Source organism: Acomys russatus, chromosome 25 (genome assembly GCF_903995435.1).
Source record: "Acomys russatus chromosome 25, mAcoRus1.1, whole genome shotgun sequence".
Classification (NCBI taxonomy): domain Eukaryota; kingdom Metazoa; phylum Chordata; class Mammalia; order Rodentia; family Muridae; genus Acomys; species Acomys russatus.
In genome coordinates, this window is record NC_067161.1 from 39,752,650 (window position 1) to 39,772,676 (window position 20,027).

Below are 20,027 nucleotides of genomic sequence, written 5' to 3' on the forward strand. Positions count from 1 at the left end.
CCTCAGCACCGTCACCCTGGGTATGAATGGACCAGTCTGTTACCTTCCAGCCCTGGGTACATCTGCTCAGCTAGCCAGCCCTCTGCAGGACCTGGCCAGGTGTGCCAGGCCAAAGTCTTCTCATCAGATATCTCCTCTTGGTGGATGCAATTCCTACAGCCAACACTGAGTTCAGGGTGACACCTGCCCTCTCTCCCCGACTGTCACAGTGATAGTATCTTGCTTTTACAAGTATCAAAGATCCTAGAACCTGGTGGGGGGAGAGGGGAGCAGCTGTGTGGACAAAGACTAGGAGGTACGGAGACAGAGAGGCTGGAGCAAATCACTTTATTCAGCACTGAGAACGAGCTCACCTGGAGTCAGGTTGGAGCCACTCACTACATCCAAGGCTGGGGCCTTCTGAGGACAGAACATTGTTACCCAAAACCCTAAACAGATCTATGTCTTTGGCCCCTGACCTGTGTCTGTTCCCTCCCTGGGTTTTGTTTCTTAGACTAGTTATCTACACACACAATGCTGCAGGCAACCACGCTACCGCTACGTTACAAGTTTTGTGAAATTCACCTACTAGAGAAAATATGAGGTGAGAAAAAGCCAAAATACAGCGAAGTGAAGCACCAGGTGGCCTGGAGATGCAGCCCCTACTGCTCTTCCACAGGGAAGAAGGTGGTACCACGGAGGTGGTAAAAAGTAGGAGCATTTTGGGGATGCTAGTGACATCCAAGGAGCACAAGCTGTGAGGAAAGGAAGTCAGGGAAGCAAAGCAGAAGACAGTGCCCAGGATCTGGCACAGCAAGACCCAAAGGGAAAGAAGCAACCCTCTGGTGGGTGGAGGCGGCTTCATCTTTTTTCTCTCCAAAAGTCAGGTCCCAGCCACACCCCAGGGCCTCCTGCATCCCTATACCCTAGCACTAACACAGGTAACTGGTATGCCCTAGAGTCTTGCTGAGGGATGTCTGGTGAGCCAGCCCTGTCATGGACACCAATGGGGAAGGTGCAAGGTTTGGTTCCTGAATATTAGAGTGACTTGGCCACACTAGGCTGAGCCATGGCAAAACAAGAACCAGGGGCTTTGGAGCTGCCAAGTGGTCTCTGGCAGGGTTGGGACACACTGGGAAAGGAATCCCAGGACTAGTTGGTCTCTACTAAGAACAGGTTCAGGCCCAAGCACATTCATGCCCCAACAAAAATCAAAAATACTGCTGAGCAACAAAACTATGTGCATGACCAAAAGCTGGGCACCTTTGACGCTCCATCCCAGGCCAGGGTGCTGTCAGTGTTGATGGAGATGGGGATCTGTCCAGGATGAAGGGTGGTACCAGGCAGAGAGGCCTGACAGATGTAGGTAGGGGTGCTGCAGGCCAGTGGAAGGTGGCTCCTTCTGCCTCACGCTCCAGGGGGCCAGCCTGCTGCGCATCATCACTATAGAAAAAGGGAGAAACGGAGACAAAAGGAAAGACAGGGAGACAGAGAAAATGATGGGAGATACAGACATAAAGACAGCGAGACAGAACGGATGATGAGACAGACATGGCTGTTCTCCTGAGCACAGCACGCACAGAACCCAGGTGACTGGACAACCCATCTAAACTGGGTCCAAAGCCTGTGTCTCCGAGGCTGTATAGCCCCCAAATAGCTAATGGGTATGTGGAAAGAAGGCTACCTCAGCTACAGGTGGCTGCTGATGCCATATTACAAGCCTGGGGTTAAACTGCTAAGTGGGCTGCCCAACCCCTGGGGCAGAGATGAAGATGGGAGAAGATGGAGGGGATGTCCTGAATGCTCCTGCCCACACAGCCTGAGGGGTGAAAAAAAGAATCCCTCCCATGTGAGAGCCAGAGGCATCTCTTATCTTCCTCTGCTCCAAGTTCCTTCCTACCACTTTCCCCAACCACATGTTTATTCCCCACATTCAGACCTAGGCCACAGCAGGGGCATGGTAGGCTGTGGCTCCTCACTTGCTCCTAGGGTAGTCTCCCTTCCACTGGGGCTCTGAGCTGAGCACAGAGATGTGATGTGAAGGTGCAAACCGCCCCCCCGCCCCCCCAGGTGGTACCTGCAGAAGCATGCTAAGACCCAGGTTCCGGTGCTTCTTCTCCAGCTCCGACACAGCCTGCAGGAGGGACCGGAAGCGCTCTGCCGGGTCGGCCTGCTCGTCATCCTCGGAAGGACCCTCATCCTTTTCAGCCTCTTGCAGAAAGTGTTCCTCCTCCTCCACAAAGAAAGCCCGGAGCTTCTTGTAGTCAGTCAGGGCTTTCTTTCTTCGGTCCATAACATGCCCCTGCGGTGAGTGGGGGAGAGACAGCAGTCCACACTGGCCCACACCCACTGCTGCTGTGTTTTAAGAGAACCCCCACCTACTCTGAAAAAAATTAAGAAATATGACACTTCAAAATATGCTGGCTGGGCCTTCTGAATTAAAATTACTTTTTAATAAAATTGCAGGTAAAAGAAGATTCTCTTTCTCTGTTTTGCAAAGCCAGAAGTGACATCTCCACATGAAAGATACCCTTGTCGTCCCTCATAGTTGAATTACTTTGGTCCCAATGTGGTGAGGTGTAACTGACAGCGCCTTTAAGATAGGGGACAATGGTTAGGTCACTGATGCATGTACCCTCCAAAGGAATTGACAATGGTCTCTCAGGCTACTGGATGGATCCTAAAGCTAGCTGTTACACAGAGAGCTGCATATCCATACACTTCCACCATGAGGCCCTCACTAGAGCCCAGTACACAGAGCCTTTTCATCTTCTATGTTCAGTCTCTAGAACTCATAACTTTCCTTCTATACACAGTACTCCGTAAAAGGAACTTTTATTCACCTGTCTCCACTGTTGTGTCAGAGTCTTACTGCCTCCATCTGCTAACCTAGGCCTAGGCTGTTTTCAGGCTCTGAGACTTACAGCTTAATATGCTCACCCTTTCTTGTTCTTTTTCAGCTCATAACTGGCTGGTTCAACTCAGCTATTCTGGCTCAAATTCCTCTCCTAGCTGACTTATTCAATCTGGCTTTTCTCTCTGCCTCTGAATTGCTCTTGTTGGCCTCAAACTAACTCCAGCAGCCTGCTCTTAGTCTCCTGGCTCCTTCTCCTTCTCTGGCTCCTTCGGTCTTCACCCATGTCCAGCTTGTTCTCTCATTCTCTGTCTGTATGTAACCTGTCTATTACTGTCTGGGTAAAATTGCCTCCTCTCCCTCTTTTCAATGCCTCTTAAATAGCTTCCCTTTCCTCTCTCTTCTTGTGAAGTTGGGTGTGTCCTATTCTGTCCAATCTTTCTCCGATTTGTCACTTTTTTGGTCACTCAATTAGACATAACATTCAAACATGGGTGTGTTCTTCTATAAACTAACTTTACCCTCACTGTTTGGGATTAAAGGCGTGTACCACCATGCCTGGACCTAAGTTTTTCTTTACCTGAAACTTGTTCTATTCCAGGCTGCCTTGAACTTAGATCCACTTGCCTGTCACCTGGATTAAAGACATACACCTGGATTAAAGACATATTTGCATTTCAGCTGGAAGACAGACTAGAAGGTCTTTGGATGTGATCTCTTGTGATCCAGGGCAGCCATATTCTGACTTAAAACTCCTCTACAATACTCAGTCTTGGGTAATTTTGTTACAGCAGCAGAAAGAAGGCTAATAATACACTGCCCTGTACAAAGTGAAAAAGGGTGCCACTCATACCAAGGACAGAAGTGAAGGTACAGAAGACGCCTTACAGCCTTGTTAAGAGAATTCTTTTCTTTTATGCCTCCCAAATCAATCACCTTCTCACACCTATTCTCTTCTGGTATTCTCAGTGTATTTGTAAGATTGTGACCGCTTCTTTGGGTCATTTCCTCACAAGGCCTCTCATACTAGAACTTCTTTGAAGACAATGTTTTGTCTCCCCTGCACTCTTTCAAGACTGGTTCCAGGAATTGCATCTCCAGGACACTCGAGTGCATGGGCACTCTAGTTCCTTCTACAAAACGGCACAGCACCCGCACACAGCCTGGCTGCATCCTTCCGTGGGCTAAGTTTAGGTCATCTCTAGACGACACTATTTACCTAACACAACGTAAGCACTTTTTAAAGAGTTACTCTACTCCACTGTGACTAGAAAGAAGCCTAACATTAGGTAGAACCACACCACAGCCACAGGCCTGCTGTCCATCTGTGCGGCTTAATTTTCAGTGATATTCAGAGTCTCTCACGCTGGACCAGCAGCCCACCAATCGGCCACATTCTCATTTCTCACTATCAGTCTGTTAGGTCCTCGGATATAGAACCCACATGAACATTGCTCACTGATGTGAGGGTCCCTCACAGCTTCTTGGAATGGAACTCTGGGGCCAAGTCCTGTCAGAACACACAGCTACCTTCCGCCAGCCACTTTTCCTACTATGGCCATGTGTAAACCCAAGAGCTAAACCCAAGAGCAAAACTCCATCCAGCCACACTTCAAACCACCTAGCCAACAGACTAGAAAAGGACACACTCCTAACTTCTCTCAGATCTCCAGCCTGGCCCTGGCCCACACAACACAGAGGACACCCATGCTCCCAAGGGAAGCTGCTGAACGGACGCAAATGCCAGTCAGATAACTGCTGTCTGGCCAAGCTCCTCCCTCCCGACTACAGGAGCCTCAGCTTCGGATTAAAAGCCTCTATCTGCTAGAACTTGTCCTTGGAATGATTGTGGGCTCCTAGAAAACTAGACATCCTCAAAGACTGCCTGCTTTTTTGAGAGGTAGGGCAGATGGCTTCAGCCTTGAGGTCCAGGCCTTCTGAAAGCTTCAGGACTTCTGCAGCCTACAGAAACACTTCAGTTTTGTATTTTAAAATGGGGGTGGGGTAGAAGCTGTAATGAACTTTAATATATAAAAGGAAAAGTTGCCTGAGTTTAAACTAATGTGAAGTTTTGCTGTCAAGTAACCTTAAAAACAAAAACAAAAAACCAAAATACTCTATCATGATGTCATCTTGGTGTTTAATGCCATGAATGGTACCAGATGAGGGAAAGCTGCTAAGTGTCAACTTTGTGTGTGCCTGTGCCCCAACCCCACCCCATCTCCACTCCTGTGCTGAAACCTCCAGGCAATGTTGGTAAGTACTGAGCCTTTGGGAGGTGGTTTGTCCCACCAAATTAGAGGTGGGATTAGTGCCCTAGTAAAAGGGACCCCCGTGAACTCCTACCCCACCCTCCATGTGATGATACAATGACAAAGGCTAGCAGAAAGTAGCCCTGACCAGATATGGACTTGCCAGGGCTTGCCTGCGAACTTCCAGCCTCAAGAGCAATAATGCCTGTGGTTTTGAACCAGGAAACAGCATGTGCTCCACTGCTAACAGCTGTGGTTGGTTGGGGTCAAGGCGTCCTGTGCAGAAAAGGCAGCTGGAGCTTCCAAGTCACCCTCACGTAAGGCAAGAGGGAAAAGAGGATTCCCTACTGGCTTTCGGCTAGACTGTATCCTAGGGCAGTGCCCTGGCAGCCATCAAGTCCACACACAGGCCCCTCCTCCAGCCGGCCAAGCAAACAGCAGCTCAGTTTGGTTGCCCTGCTGGTTCCCATATGCAGGAGACACTGTTCACCTTCCACACAGCAGCCGCTGATTCCGCCTGACCGTGCAGGTCCCGGGCGTCATTTAAGTCCTTCCTCATGATTTCCACAGACCCCTTGTTCTCCTGGAAGAGAAGCTGGTTATAGACTGGGAAGGAGGCTTTGGACACCCAGATCAGCAGTCCAGAGACACCTGCCACATGTCCAGTCTCTGGCTGCGGAAAAATGTTTTTGTTTTTTTTTAAAGGGGTCTCCTGCACCTCCTTCTTTGTCAAAACTAGATACCCGGCAGACAATTCTAGGTTCGGCTGTGGATTCCAGGTTTTTAAACAGGCCCCCTTTAGTGTCAGCTTTAGACAGTGGCTTTCCTCTGACTTCTGTGCCCTGCTTGATCTCCGTGCGGATGACTGTTTTAGTAAGGGGACAACCCTAGCAGCATGTTCTGGCAGAGTACCAACCCCAGGTTGGGCCCTGGATGTAACCACAGGCCTCCACCCCAATAATGTTCTTCGAAACCTATTTCTGGGGCACAGAGTGTTTCATTCCAGAACATAATGTTAACAGTACCCGCAAACACACTAAGCGAGCGGTTCTTCCTGAGGGGCAGCGACCAGGCATCACTGGTCCCTTCCTGCCTGGATAGGAAGAAATAAGATGCCCTGCCCCACTCTGGGCCAGGGACGATACCCCAGATCCATGGGCCCCAGCTTTGCTCAGATTAATGGTCGGTTTCTGTGCTACATGCAATGACCAAGAGAGCACAGCAAAGAAGGTTCCAGAATAAGGTGGTTCGGCAGCGCCTCTGAGGGCTGCAATGGATAAACTGACACACAGAAGAAGCCCACACTCAGGTCTCCACCAACCAGTGGATGGGCGGGGCTTGCCCCAATGAGGTCACACCGGGTAGGAGGATGAGGCCTTCGGGAATGGGACTTGGGAGAGGAAACGGAGAAAAAGGAAGAGTCTAAAGGTGGTATAGAGACCAGGCACAGGTAGGCCAGAGACGTGGGAAGAAAAGGGGTCAGGACAGCATGCTTTAGAGATGAGAGATCGAGGAACACAGCAGGCTCCGGGAGAGAGGTAACAGAGATGGAGACGAGCGGAACTCACGGACTCCACGATTCAAGAGCACTAGGCACGGCAGGGACCCCGGAAAGGGGAGGCTGTAGGGCTGAGGGGCACCGCAGAGACTCGGGGTGGGGAGGGTGCGGGAGAGAGGTCAGCGGGAGACTGACTCCAGGTAAGACACAAAGAGGGGCGGTGTGCAGGGCCGCCTTGCGCACCTTGCCACGCATCGCCTTCCTCCAGCGCGGTTCCCACTCGGGCGGCTCCGGGCCAGCGGCCATGCGACAGGCGGAGCACAACGGATCTCCGTCGGCTCGGCACAGCAACTGCAGCGCGGCCTCGCTGGCAGGGCCGTCGCGCGCCGGCGCCGCGGCCGCCTCCTCGAGCGCCAGGAGGCGGCGGCTGAGCGGAGGGCGGCCGGGCTCCACGGCGCGCTGCCAGCAGTCATCGGCACACTCGGGGCACGGGAAGGGCCCGTCCTCCTCGGCCCAGAAGCGCACCACGCACCCCCGGCAGAAACGGTGGCCGCAGTCGGCGCGCACCGGCTCGCGGGGCGCGCGCTGGCACAAGGCGCAGACGGCCTCGGGGGGACCCGCGGGGAGCGCCAGGGCTGCGGGTGGCGGCGCCAACGAGGGCGCGGGCGGAGAGGGCGCAGAACGGCCGGGAATCGGCCGGAGAGCGAGGCCGACGAGCCTCAGCCGACGACTCCGACCCGGACTGCGCCAACGCCGGGCACGAGCGCGCGCGCGCGCGGGGCGGGGTCCTGGCTGCCGTGCGCTCTGACGTCCAGGTCCTAGCAGCTGCGCGTTTCTCCATCCAGGGCCCGGCAGCTGCTCTCTCCTCCATCCAGGTCCTGGCAGCTGTGAGCTTTCCATTCAGGTCCGGGTAGTCGCCCCGCCCGGGTCTGAGCAACTGCGCACTCTTCCACCCTGGTTCTGGTAGCTGCTCACCTCTTTGTCCTGATGGTGTCAGTAGTGGGCTCCAAACCCAGATCCTGACAGCGATACTCTCTGTGTCCTATAAGAATCTCCAGGATACTACCCCCAAGTCATGGATAATTCCCCATATTCCACAGATAATTTGGGAGATGGTCTGTCAGAGAAGGCTTTTCCAGGGCGACTGAAATTTAGGGTGACTTATCTCTGTGTCTTCAGCCCAGAAGCGGGATATAACAGGTTAGGAAGACAGAAATTCCTAACGGGATTAACATGCCTATGTAATAGCCAAGCAGATGTCTGACCAGATTAAAGAAGATAGCGACACCCAATGAAGGCAGACATGCTCAGTGTGCACACAGGACATCAGCACACTGCCCAAGAAAGCATGTCAAAGAATATTGTATAGACACAGGTGTGGTCAGCTAGCCACAATTTCGGATTAAAAATATATTGTAAATGTGATGTTGCCGTTTGTATGTACTAAAGACGACAGCGGCTGCCACATCTGTACTAGAGCTATACCGCCCTCTTCTGCTTATTATTTCCTAAATAGTAGAACGAATATTTGCGCAGTATTCACATCCCGTTAAGCATCACAAATCATCTAGAAAAAAAATTAAATAGAAGGACGCATGTAAAAAATATGTTTCAGCTGGCTATAAGGGCTCATGCATTTAATCGCAGCACTCAGGAGTCCCGGCAGGCAGATCTCTGTGAGTGAGTTCTAGGCTAATTTGGTCTGCACAGTGAGTTCCAGAGCAGCCAGTGCGACATAGTGAGACCCTCAAAAAAAAAAAAAGTGTGTGTGTGTGTGTGTGTGTGTGTGTGTGTGTGTGTGAGAGAGAGAGAGAGAGAGAGAGAGAGAGAGAGAGAAAGAGAGAGAGAGAGAGAGAGAATTTTATCTAAGGGATTTGAATGTCCTTAAATTTTGGTATCCTTGGTTTAGAGCCAACCTTGTCAACAGATATGACATATGTGCATTTATATTTATGATATTCAAATTTGAAAAATATTTAATCAAATTTAAAAGTCTAGTTGGGGGAGGGGACCAAGATGCTCAGTGGGTATAGGTTGCTGGCTGTGCAAGCCTGGCAACCTGAGCTCAATCTCTGGGACCCAAGGAAAGGTGAAAGAAAAAAATAACTTCACTACTCACACAAGCTCTGTGGCATGGTGCTCACACACACATCACACATACAGTAATTAATAATAATGATCAATTTTAAAAGATTAAGTTTTTAAAATCAGTTGTATTTAGGTACTTTCACACTCATCTAACTGACCATGGCCGTGCCCAACATGGTTCTCAGATTGTTACCGAGGCCTGGTGCTCAAGTCTTTTATATCCCTGACAATGGCTCTGCTCATAATCCCCACACTTGGAAGATGAAGGCAGGGAAACTGAGTTCAAGGCCAGTTTGAGATCCATAGCAATACCCTGGCTTAAAAGAAAAGCCAAACCAAACAAATTTAACGACAAAAAAAAAAAAAAAAAAAAAAAAAATTGTAGGAATGGAAAGCAACGATGAAGAAGATGCGAGAAAAGCTACAACAGAATCTGACGGTTGGGGCGGAACATGTGCATGCTGGACCCTGCCTGCATGTGGCATCCGGGAACCCAGGCTGGCAGACAGACATGGCCAAGGGATGCCTGGAAGTGAGCTCTGCCGATTCCGTGTCACATGGGAAGAAATTTACAGCAACATGAATGGCTAGGCTTTAAGATTAGTTGCCCCCTTCAGAATCTTCAGTTCTGGGGATCAAATGTAGGGCCCTGCACATACTGAGGCAAACCTCCACCGCTAAGATGCATCCTATAAGCTTAAAAAAAAAATTGTTTATACTTTTGACTTTAAAATTGCAGCAGCTCTCTTGAGAAGTCCACGCCTACTTGAGGGTGTGTGCTACTTTCTTTAAAGCCTCTCTCCTCTTTTCAAATTGTTTAAATTTAAAAATATTTACTTCTATTTTACGTGTATGAGTATTTTGCCTGCAGATATGCATATATACTGTGTGGGTACACAGTACCCAAAGAGACCAGAAGAAGGCATCAGAACTGGACTTAGAGACAGTTGGGAGCTGCCATATGGATGCTGGGAACTGAGCTCACATCCTCTGCCACAAATTCAAGCGCTTTTAACCACTAAGCCATCTCTCCATCACCCTCTTACCTCTCCTAAAGCCTGTGCTTAAGTCTTTACTAAAATCTTTTCTTTAAAAAAAAATGTTATTTATATTTATGTGGTGTGTGTGTGTGTGTGTGCCTATGGGTACCTGCGGAGGCCAGAAGAGGACACTGAATACTATGGAGCTTGAGTTACAGGAGGTTGTGAGCCACTCAACATAGGCACTGGGAATCCAGCACTCATCTTCTGCAAAAGCAACAAGTGCAGAGCCATCTTTCCAGCTCCAAAACTGTTTAGAAATAAATTGGTTTCAAAGAAAATTGCATTAAACCGGTTACCTAATAATTGCTACCTTTTAAGATAGTTTAGATATAAAAATAAGTACTTGAGATGCTTAAAATTCCTTAAATTATTTAAGTTCCTAAAAACCAAAAAGCCAGGCACTGGTGGCGCACTCCTTTAGTCCCAGCACTCAGGAGGCAGAGGCAGGCGGATCTCTGTGAGTTCGAGGCCTGCCTGGTCTACAAAGTGAGTCTAGGACAGCCAGGGCTATACAGAGAAACCTTGTCTAGGGTTGGGAGAGATAGTATTTGGAAAGAACAGGGCATCAGGAAGAGATGCCAGGCCACTGCCAGCAAGGGGGGTGGGAGAGTGGGGTGAAGCGAGTAGGATTTGAAACACGAGAGAGGAGGATCACATCAGATATTCCAAAACAAGGCTCTTCGGCCGTGAGAAAGTTGTGGGCAAGGACTCTGAAGTTCTCTCTGCATGTGGTGGCGGTGCCCTCTGAGCAGGGCTGAGGTCCTGGGAGAGCCTTTTGAGATAGCCCTCATCTGGCAAACCTGCTTTACATTATGTATTTCTGTTTGGGCCGGACAAAAGCCGTGTGTCACTTCCCAGGAAGGCGTGAAGACATGTCTACTTGCCCCAGATAGAGTGCCGCTATACCTAAGAAACAAGTCCACCAAGTTCAACTTGGTAAACCAATTTGTTGGAATTATTGATGGGATGTGGGAAATGGTTACTACGGGATCATGAGTGAATTCACAGTTATATTATCAAAAAGTCCCATCTCAGGGTAAGTGATAACTCAGGAAAGCTGCACCATCGGGGCTCCGACCTCCAGCCAACCTCCCCTTCCAACATACTCCAGTAGGAACCCGAAGACCATTGCAGCAGGGATAGAGATACCCCCTTTTTCTACTATCATTACTATCAACCTAGATGTCATTCATTAATTAGGTCACCACAGCGTCCCTGTTCTATGATGTCTGATGGTCATGTCAGGCCCAGAAGAAATGACTTCGCTATAGCAAAGAGTGGCTCCATTTTTTGGTTCTGACAGCTTTCACCGTGTCATTGGTCTCCTGCTCTGTTAGCATCACCATACCTGGATTTGTGCATGTGTGTGTGTGTGCGTGTGTGTGTGTGTGTCTGTATATTTATATGTTTGTCTCCATATGGAGACAAATCCCAAGTAAGAAGTAGCAAAGCGCCGTGGCTGCAGGATTAGGATGTGAACGGAGTACTTGGTGCCCTGTGCACAGCGGGGCCTTACCAAGTGGAGAAAAGAAATTGAGAAGTCCCGACACCTCCGACTGCAAGAAGACATAGAGGAAAGGATGGAGGCTCCGAGGGCAGGTGGGGAGATTACCAGGTGTTTTTTGCGGCCATGGCAGAATGCCATAGACTGGCTGGGAAATCCAAAGCTGCCGGGGTGCATCTGGTGACAGCCTTCTTGCCGTGGGGATTCTGCGGAGCACTCAGACCATCCGCAGGATGACACAGAGCCAATGGCAGCCAGTTATAATGAAAACGGCACAAATTCGTTCTTTCAAGAGTGGATTAATCCAGTGCGAGGGCTGGGAAGATTTCAGTGCGTTGTATTAAGTATGCCCACCTACCAGCACATGGCAAGAGCTACTTTGTCTGCTGCCCAAGGGGCTTTTCTTAGCTGTCTTTTATTCCATCGCTTGGCAGAGGCCTTCAGTTTGTTCCCTGGTGAGGAATTTGTTGTATGTCGTGAGCGTTTGTACCTTTCTGCTTTCTCTCCTGTTTTTAAACATCATAATATTTTCCTTGGCTATGTGTGCTCTTGGGGTGGGGGAGGGGTGGTAGTAGGGAACCTGGGACAGGGCAGGCTCTGGTGTCTCCTGGGGCAAGCCTGGGATGACCTCAGCTTGCTTATGGCTGCATCCCTTTCTGATCCTCTTGCCCATCTTAGGGTCCTTGCCCCCACACCACCCGCAGCAGCCTTCGAGAGCCACCGGGGTTCCCCTACCCCTCCACAGCACCTCCCTCCCACCCGTCAAACACCACCTCTCCTGAGAAGGTAAATTCTGAATCCAATCGCGGACGCAGTTTTGTATCTTCTCCAGATAGTGTTCGAAAGCCACTGGTTTCACTTTCAGCAGCTCCTTGGACATTTAATTGCTGTGCTTAGGGGGAGAAGCATGAATTACTTAAGGGCTCCAGGAGGAGGTGGTCACTTGCATCCAAGAAACTTTCACTAGAGCCCAGGGGGCTTGGAGCAGCTAGGCGGGTGCACAGAGACACCAAACTTAGGGTGCGTATGGTTCCAGAGCTGGAGACTGTAACCCCACTTTTCTCAGGCTGATGCATCGGTTGTGGAAATTTGCCTCACTTTGCCAATATGAAAAGAGAAATGGAAGCACGGGAGAACGGGGAAATAGAAGGATCCAGAGGGTCCTAGAAACCTACAAGAACATTATGATAGGCAGATCTGGGCCCAGGGATCCTGCTCAAACTATGGCACTAGCCAAGGACAATACGCCCAGTAAACTTCGAACCCCTACCCAGATCTAGCCAACGGACAGGACACTCTCCACCATTGAGTGGAGAGTGGGGACTGACATTCACATGAACTCTGGTGCCCCATATTTGACCAAGGCTCCTGGAAGGGGAGGCCAGGTGGCACTCAGAGGAAGGATAGCAGGCTACCAAGAAGCAACTTGATACCCTATGAGCATATACAGGGGGAGGAAGTCCCCCTCAGGAACAGTCATAGGGGAGGGGAGTAAGGGGAAAATGGGAGGGAGGGAGGGAGGGATGGAGGGAGGGAGGAATGGGAGGATTACAAGGCATGGGATAACAATTGAGATGTAATATGAATAAATTAATAAAATATATTTAAAAATATATAAAATTTTTAAAAAAGAAAGAAAAGAGAAATGGCCCTAGAAGCTCCTGCCAGAGGAACAGGCCAGCTTACCCCCCCACACACACCCCGGGTTCTCTGTGAGATCAGATGAAGCCCACGGAGAGCCAATGGGAGAGAACAGCGCCCTTCACAGAGGGACTGTCCAGTGTCCCAGCCCCTGCCACAACAGAGATGTCCCCGGAGGAAAGGCTTTAGGGTAGTGGTGAGAAGGCCTTTGTCCGAAGTACGCCAGCTGGAAAGTGCAGAGGACAAAGAACGCCTAAACCTCGTCCCTACTTTCACGAGAGCAGAGGACTCAAGCCCACCAGCCACAAAGTACTTGGCTCTAAAGTTCAACGGCGCAAGAAACCCTGCAAACCTGTCCTCCCAGGTCTGCAGCCCTTGTATCCCACTGAAGTCTGCTGCCAAATGTTACCACTCCTCCAACTATCAGACTCTTATGGGGGCTCCCCCTCCCCTAAATGTATGTGTCATATATTGGCCATGACAGTGTGTCGTCACTTATACTAACTGTGGAACTTTTAAAAGAACCCAGTTTTTTGGCTGGCATGAGAGTCTACCCACAGTAGAAAAAGATGTCTGCTCGTCACTCAGCGCAGCACCAAAAATCCAGACTGTCCGTGTTCTTCCTAACGCCAAAGGAGCGTCTTCCCTGTGTGGACTGCCGGCCTTCAGTGCCAGGCACTGTGCTTTAGACACAGTAATGAGAGGAAAAGGAGGCGCAAACAAAACAAAGCCTTCGATGCCCCCTTTTAAGGTTTACTGCCAAACCCAGGTGTCTCTGCCTTCAGTGGCTGAAGTGGAAGCCGTCTTTCCCACACTCTCCCTTTTCACTCTCTTCTCTTAATTTTTCAAACATCTCATTTTAATTCATGTTACGTGCCTGCATTGGAAGTCAGAGGACAACTCGTAGGAATCCCGTCTCGCCTTCCACTATGTGGACCCCTAGCACTGGACTCTATCCTTTAGGGCTTGGCGACTGCTGCCTGCATAGCCACTGAGCTGTCTCTAGCGGCTTCCTGTCTCCCCCTCTTTCTCTCCCTGGCTCTTCTTTCTTCCTCCCTTTCCTTTAGCTGCCCTTCCTCCTTTCCTCCCTTCCTTCTCACAAAGCAAAGTCCTCCAGTTTGCTGATGCTCCATCTGTAACCCACCATGTCGGTCTTGCCAGGCTAAGTGAGAATGGGAGAGGGTCTCCAGACCATTGCTACGGCACCATCAATAACAGGATGCTGCCGTGGGAAAGCCGCGTGCTGCGACGGAGACCTGGGTGCCAACGTGAACAGTGTATGGCACATCCAAAGAGGCTGGAGCAAGGGGATTTTTAAAAAAGACATAAGTGAGGAAGAATGTGCAAGAAAAAAATATTAACAATCTTTGGCTAAAAATTACCAACAGCAAACGTGGCACCAGTCTGGGATTCACCAGGCACTTCCTGGCAAGCTTTTCACGCAGGCAATGTGTTGCTGGGGCCTGAGGCATATTAATATTAAGCTCAGACTATATCTAAGTGACCTTTGACACCCTGTCCCTTAGAAGCATTCTCTAAAGTTTCTGTGGGTTCTGTGAAAGCTCAGGGTACTGGAGTCTTTTGTGACAGGTTACCATGTCATTTGGGACCCTTCCTTCACAACCTCTCAGCTTTGCCCCTCCACACCTTCCTCCAGTCTGTCAAGATCCACAGGAAGTTACTGTTGCTCTGGCAACTTTTATACTTTATGCAAACCCAGACCTACTAGGTATGTTTTTATAACATTAAATGAACTGTAAAACAGGGAGTCTTTATTCAAGATCACCCACCCTAGGTGAGTTACCAGTGCAATGTGGCCTTGGAGTGAGGGAGAGAGACATTTTGTCTACTCCGAACAATGTAGACACACAGTAACAACACTAGCCAAGGTGGCTAGAAAGTGGCTTAGATGTTGATGTCACTACAAGGAGCACATCATGCAGTTGTACTTATTAAGTTTTGTTCAATATTATTTGCACTTGTCATTAGATAGCCCTTAAAAATTTAATGAGAAAAATAAAAGTAATGAGCCAGGTGTAGTAGCTCTTCTCTCAAGCCACTGGAGAAGGATGCAAGAGCATCCGTCATGGCGTGGATGAGCTATTTGAGACCTTGTACCCCCCCACCCCCACCCTATGTCGTCCTGCCTGTCCTGGAACTCACTCTGTAGACAAGGCTGGCCTCAAACTCAGCAATCCACCCGAGCCCGAGTGCTGGGATTAAAGGTGAGCCACCACCGCAGGGCTCAGAGTGATTTTATACAAAACTGCTTTGAAAGCATTTTCTCTTGCTTTAGTCAAGACAATGTCAGTTCATGACGCTCAATATCAGGATCCCTAAGGGCTCAGCAGGCAGCTGAATAATCTTCCAGGTTTTTTCTTTCACCAAGCATTGGCTGCTGGGTGCCATGTTGTCTTCCGCCCTGCGACAGCCCCAGCTCTGCGTTGAGGATTACAGTTCACTCTGTATTTTGATGGGAGATTAAAAAAAAAAAAAAAAGATCGTGTGTTGATGTGAAAAGAGCACTAGTGCGAGGCTTGCGAGCCTTTTCACCCACATGAACTCACAGCATCTAACAGGAATTATATAGCACCGCATGAGGAAATGGAGGTGCAAAGGAAGCCGATCACGTGCCCCAGTGAACTGGCCTTCAGACCAGGATTCCTTCAGCTCCAACATGCAGATCCTGTTTATGAGGCAGGGCGTGAACAGTCTGCTTTTCTAAAGCCAGCTCTCCAATACTCGTCACCAAATCAAAGTCTTCCCTGACCATACACTTCCAATGAAACCTTAGTGTGTTTTCAGATACCCCAATGAAGTGTTGGAATTTGCTCATGGATCCTCATAAAAATGTCTTTGCTTTTGTTTCTCCTAGACTGACTGAGACAATGGTTGGATATAAATGGCAGTCCGAAGCTGTCATTTCCCCCCGCAGGCGAAAAGCTGTGGGTGGGAACAAGTGGCCAGCGATTTGGCTCAAAGAGCATAAGAGCCGATTGCACTGTCCCTTCACAGCCAGGTCCACAGTGGCCGAAGATGCTAAATCTTCCCAGTTAAAACAAAGGGCTCAGACAAAGATAAGACACCTGAGCTTGCTCAGCCAATGCACTTTCGGATTGGTTGCGATCCTATCCAATGGAAAAGAAGAACTGACGTCTCTTAGTTACAGAATTTCATGTTTGTCCAATCAGATGATAGTACTTTGGAGCCCTCATTTAAATATAAAGATGACAAATAGCCCTGCCTTCATCGGTTCCCCGTTCCTCTGGGTCCAGCCAGTACAGCAGGATGCCGGAGCCTTCCCGCTCCACTCCCGCCCCGAAGAAGGGCTCCAAAAAAGCCATCACCAAGGCGCAGAAAAAGGACGGCAAGAAACGCAAACGGGGCCGCAAGGAGAGCTACTCCATCTACGTGTACAAGGTGCTGAAGCAGGTGCACCCGGACACCGGCATCTCGTCCAAGGCCATGGGCATCATGAACTCGTTCGTCAACGACATCTTCGAGCGCATCGCCAGCGAGGCCTCCCGCCTGGCGCATTACAACAAGCGCTCGACCATCACGTCCCGCGAGGTGCAGACGGCCGTGCGCCTGCTGCTGCCGGGGGAGCTGGCCAAGCACGCCGTGTCCGAGGGCACCAAGGCCGTCACCAAGTACACCAGCTCCAAGTGAGGCGCGGCGCGGGCGCCCCCAACCCAAAGGCTCTTTTCAGAGCCACCTTCCAAGCTCAAAAAAGGAGCGTGCCACCTGGTGTGATTAATAGCTGTCATTAACTTTATGCGCATTGCGATGGGGGGTGGGGTGTACAGGACGTTGTGACCATGAGCTAATAATACACCCCTTGTTTACAATAATATATTAATAAATCGGTCTGGTTCAATTTTGGCCACAGAGAACGTAGTTTAGTAAATGACTCCCGGGGAATTTTGGCGTGGATTGCCGGGGGGAGGGGCGGGCGCTGTGTCAGCGGCAGGACCTTTCCATCCTCCCACCCTCCTCATTTCCCCTCCCCCATGACCTGCAGAATGCTATGCGAGGTTTAGGGTGATGCGCTCATGGCTGATGGTCTTGGAGCCATCTTCCTCCGTCCCTTTGCCAGGATTAGCCTCTTCTAGCCAAAAATATTTTAAGCGTGTGTTTTGTATTCTGCTTTAAACGCCTAACAGTGAGATTCCAGCCCCAGCTCTCCAACCTTACTGCTAAGCCAAAATCTCGCCCAAGATTCTGGTATTTTATTCACACATATTTAAACGATGAATGGTCCGTTTGTTTGATCTCAATGTATACGTATTGTGTGCGTGAGAGTATATGTCATATAAGTGTGTGTATACCTTAACAAAACTCTAGTAAATGGTGAGACGTTCTTTTAAATAATTTAGTACCTTTAAAACAACAACAAAAGCTACTACATACGTTGTAGTCAGTGTAGGTTCACATTAATGACTAAGGCTTGCAAGAATAGTCCGAGCTATCTTCCTCTAAAATTAAAATATCAGTGATTCTTCACTGTACATCTGAGAAGCCGGTCTTCTATGAGCTTCTAGTTGCCCGGGTTCCGCTTACATGTTGGTGTTAGTGAGGGACAATGGCGGTCTTCCTCCTCACGCCACCACCAGTGACAGCCATTCATTTGTCAACATTTAACCTCTTACTGCCTCATACAGGAAAGGCGAGTCTTTCTATTGGTAATTTCTTCTTAAAGAGACAGGTTTTTTTCCCTCGCTCAGAATTTTTGGTTGGTTGCCTAATAATTAGCAAATCTGTCTTGAGGATCTAGCTGAGATGGGGGAGGGGGAATAACAGTCTCAACATTCCTTCAGATTATATGCCCGCAAAGCCCTCGTCGCTCCTCCCGCCTCACTAACAGTAAGATTTTCAGATCGAGAGAACTTGCCATTCACATTGCCCTAATTCTTGCTGTTATAGATTCTCATATGTTTGTTGTACATTCCCTACACCTGCCAATTTTTCAATTTCACCTGACCATTCCTTTTTTTTTTTTTTTTTTTTTTCCCTAACATGGAACCAGAGACATTGATTTTACAGAGAATTTCCTCTCGGTTTTCTATTTTGTAAAAATCTCAGAAGCAGAGCCAATTTCCTACACTCTTTGTCTCCTTAATATTTACATGCCACGGAGGACAAATATTCCCCGTTCTGAGCTGTGGCTGCCAAAGTAACACACCTGGGAAGCTCATTCAGATCACCCGGCTTTTGTGAGGGGAAAAATTAATCCATTGCATTATATACAACTATAAATGTGTTTTATGGAATTATACTTGAAAATTGTGTGCTAGATTTGCTCACTGATTTTTTTTTTTTTTTAAACAATATTTAGACTCATCTTTCTTCTGGAGACAAAGGTTCCATCTTATTATAATCATGTGTTCTACTGGGCCTAGATGAAGCAACTGCAAATGCTCCTTTAAAACTGGATACTTGGGGCTGGAGAAATGGCTCCGGAGTTAAGAATACTTACTGCTCTTGCAGAGGACCTGGGTTCAATTCTTAAAACCTACATGTGGCTTACAACCATCGGGAACACTAGTCGCAAGGGATCTGACTCCCTCTTATGCCCCTCCCCTCCTCCCTTCTGACTTCTGCACAAAGGTGTACACATAATTGCAGGAAAACCACTCATAGATAAAATTTTAAAATGAACAGTTGAGCTGGGTGCCTTTCATCCCAGCACTTGGGAGGCAGAGGCAGTCAGATCTCTGAGTTCCGGGCCAGCCTCGTCTACAGAGTGAGTTCCAGGACAGCCTGGGCTGAAATAGAGAAACTCTGCCTCAAAAGAGAAAAACAAAAAGGGCTACATGACACCAGGGGCTGGCCATGCAGCTCTGCAGGAGCAAAAGCATCGGAGGCCTTCACTATCACTTAGCATCAGTTCACAGAGGACTACATCCATCCCTTTGGAGTGTTAATCTGTTTGCGTTTTGTTTGGTGACAGGGTCTCATCATGTATCCCTGGGCAGCCTGGAGCCTGATATGCAGACCACACTAGCCTTGAGTGCACAAAGCTCCCCCTGTCACTGCTGCCATTACAAGTCTATGCCACCATGTCTGGCTTCCAAATCCTCTGTTTTTGAGACCATACTGACGAGTCTGTGGTGGTGCATGACTTTAATCTCAGCACTCTGGTGGCAGAGGAACACAGACCTCTGAATTCCAGGCCAGTCTGGTCCACATGCCCACATAGTGAAATCTAGACTAGCAGGGGTTACGTGTGTGTGTGTGTGTGTGTGTGTGTGTGTGTGTGTGTGTGTGTGTGTGTGAGAGAGAGAGAGAGAGAGACAGACAGACAGACAGACAGGCAGGCAGGCAGGCAGGCAGACAGAGACAGACAGACAGAGAGACAGAGAGACAGAGAGACAGAGACAGAAACTGTTGATAGGTCTTGCTTTTGATGACAGATCATGGTTTATGTTTTCAATTGTAGCTCAGGAGGAACTGTATTGGGCGAGGCAGTTGTGACTAAGGAGGAACTGTATTGGATAAGGCAGTTATGACCAGACTTTCATTACTGTGTGCTTATTTCTATCTTTTTTTTTTTTTTTAAGATGCCAAATGAGAGTAGTGCTGTGTAGCACCCACTGAATGCTTGTGTCCACACTTGAATCTGTAATACACAGTCCAGGCAGGAGAAGAACACGGCCTGAGATGCTTCTCGGTGCCAAACCTTGGCTAACATGCTAGAGGTTGAGGGTTCAGTCTGCAGCCAAGCCCTCCTCCCATCAAACCCCACCGAGAGACTCAGTCTCACTAATTACTAAAACGTAATGATTCGTGTCTTAAACGATCGTCTACTGCCCTACTATCCTTTTTTAAACACGGGGACAACTTGGCTGACATGTTTAAATTTTAATAGACAATTCTGGAGAACATCAGTTGGTAAAATGAAATATATATAATTACTGTTGTCAGGATTTGAAGCAAAAGAAAAATAAGAGACAATTTCTCAAAGAAAATAATCTGAAACATCTGTTAAAGGATTACTTTCGACCTGACTCTGGAGTTAAACTGATGTTCCGATAGGTAAAGACTGATTTTAAAAAAAAAAAAAAAAGTGATTTTTTTTTTTTTAAGTCCCACATTGCCATTTGCATCTTTGCAGTTACTTGAACTTAAGATAAAAATACTTCAGAAGCGAACTTTAAAACACACGAGG

General features: G+C 48.7%; 2 protein-coding genes across 2 annotated transcripts; one reads left to right on the top strand and one right to left on the bottom strand.

Annotated features, from left to right (window-relative positions):
* Nucleotides 1-1,027: 1,027 nt before the first annotated feature.
* Rnf187 (ring finger protein 187) lies at nucleotides 1,028-7,525 on the bottom strand. The gene is made up of 4 exons (XM_051167651.1): nucleotides 6,827-7,525; nucleotides 5,576-5,668; nucleotides 2,057-2,281; nucleotides 1,028-1,422 (listed from the first exon to the last, which is right to left on the bottom strand). Exons 1-4 carry the CDS (start codon nucleotides 7,481-7,483, stop codon nucleotides 1,420-1,422), a joined length of 978 nt encoding a protein of 325 aa, XP_051023608.1. The 5' UTR covers nucleotides 7,484-7,525; the 3' UTR covers nucleotides 1,028-1,419.
* An 8,571-nt stretch (nucleotides 7,526-16,096) lies between these two features.
* On the top strand, nucleotides 16,097-16,752 carry LOC127208055 (H2B.U histone 2). The gene has a single exon (XM_051167416.1). It carries the CDS (start codon nucleotides 16,148-16,150, stop codon nucleotides 16,526-16,528), a length of 381 nt encoding a protein of 126 aa, XP_051023373.1. The 5' UTR covers nucleotides 16,097-16,147; the 3' UTR covers nucleotides 16,529-16,752.
* The last annotated feature ends 3,275 nt before the right edge of the window (nucleotides 16,753-20,027 follow it).

Coding starts and splice junctions, on each gene's coding strand:
- LOC127208055 (XM_051167416.1), top strand. CDS start 16,148: ATGCCGGAGCCTTCCCGCTCCACTCCCGCCCCGAAGAAGGGCTCCAAA.
- Rnf187 (XM_051167651.1), bottom strand. CDS start 7,483: ATGGAAAGCTCACAGCTGCCAGGACCTGGATGGAGGAGAGAGCAGCTG. Junction 5,669..6,826: donor GGAAGGCGATGCGTGGCAAG/GTGCGCAAGGCG, acceptor CTTCTCTTCCAG/GAGAACAAGGGGTCTGTGGA. Junction 2,282..5,575: donor CAGCGGCTGCTGTGTGGAAG/GTGAACAGTGTC, acceptor CACTCACCGCAG/GGGCATGTTATGGACCGAAG.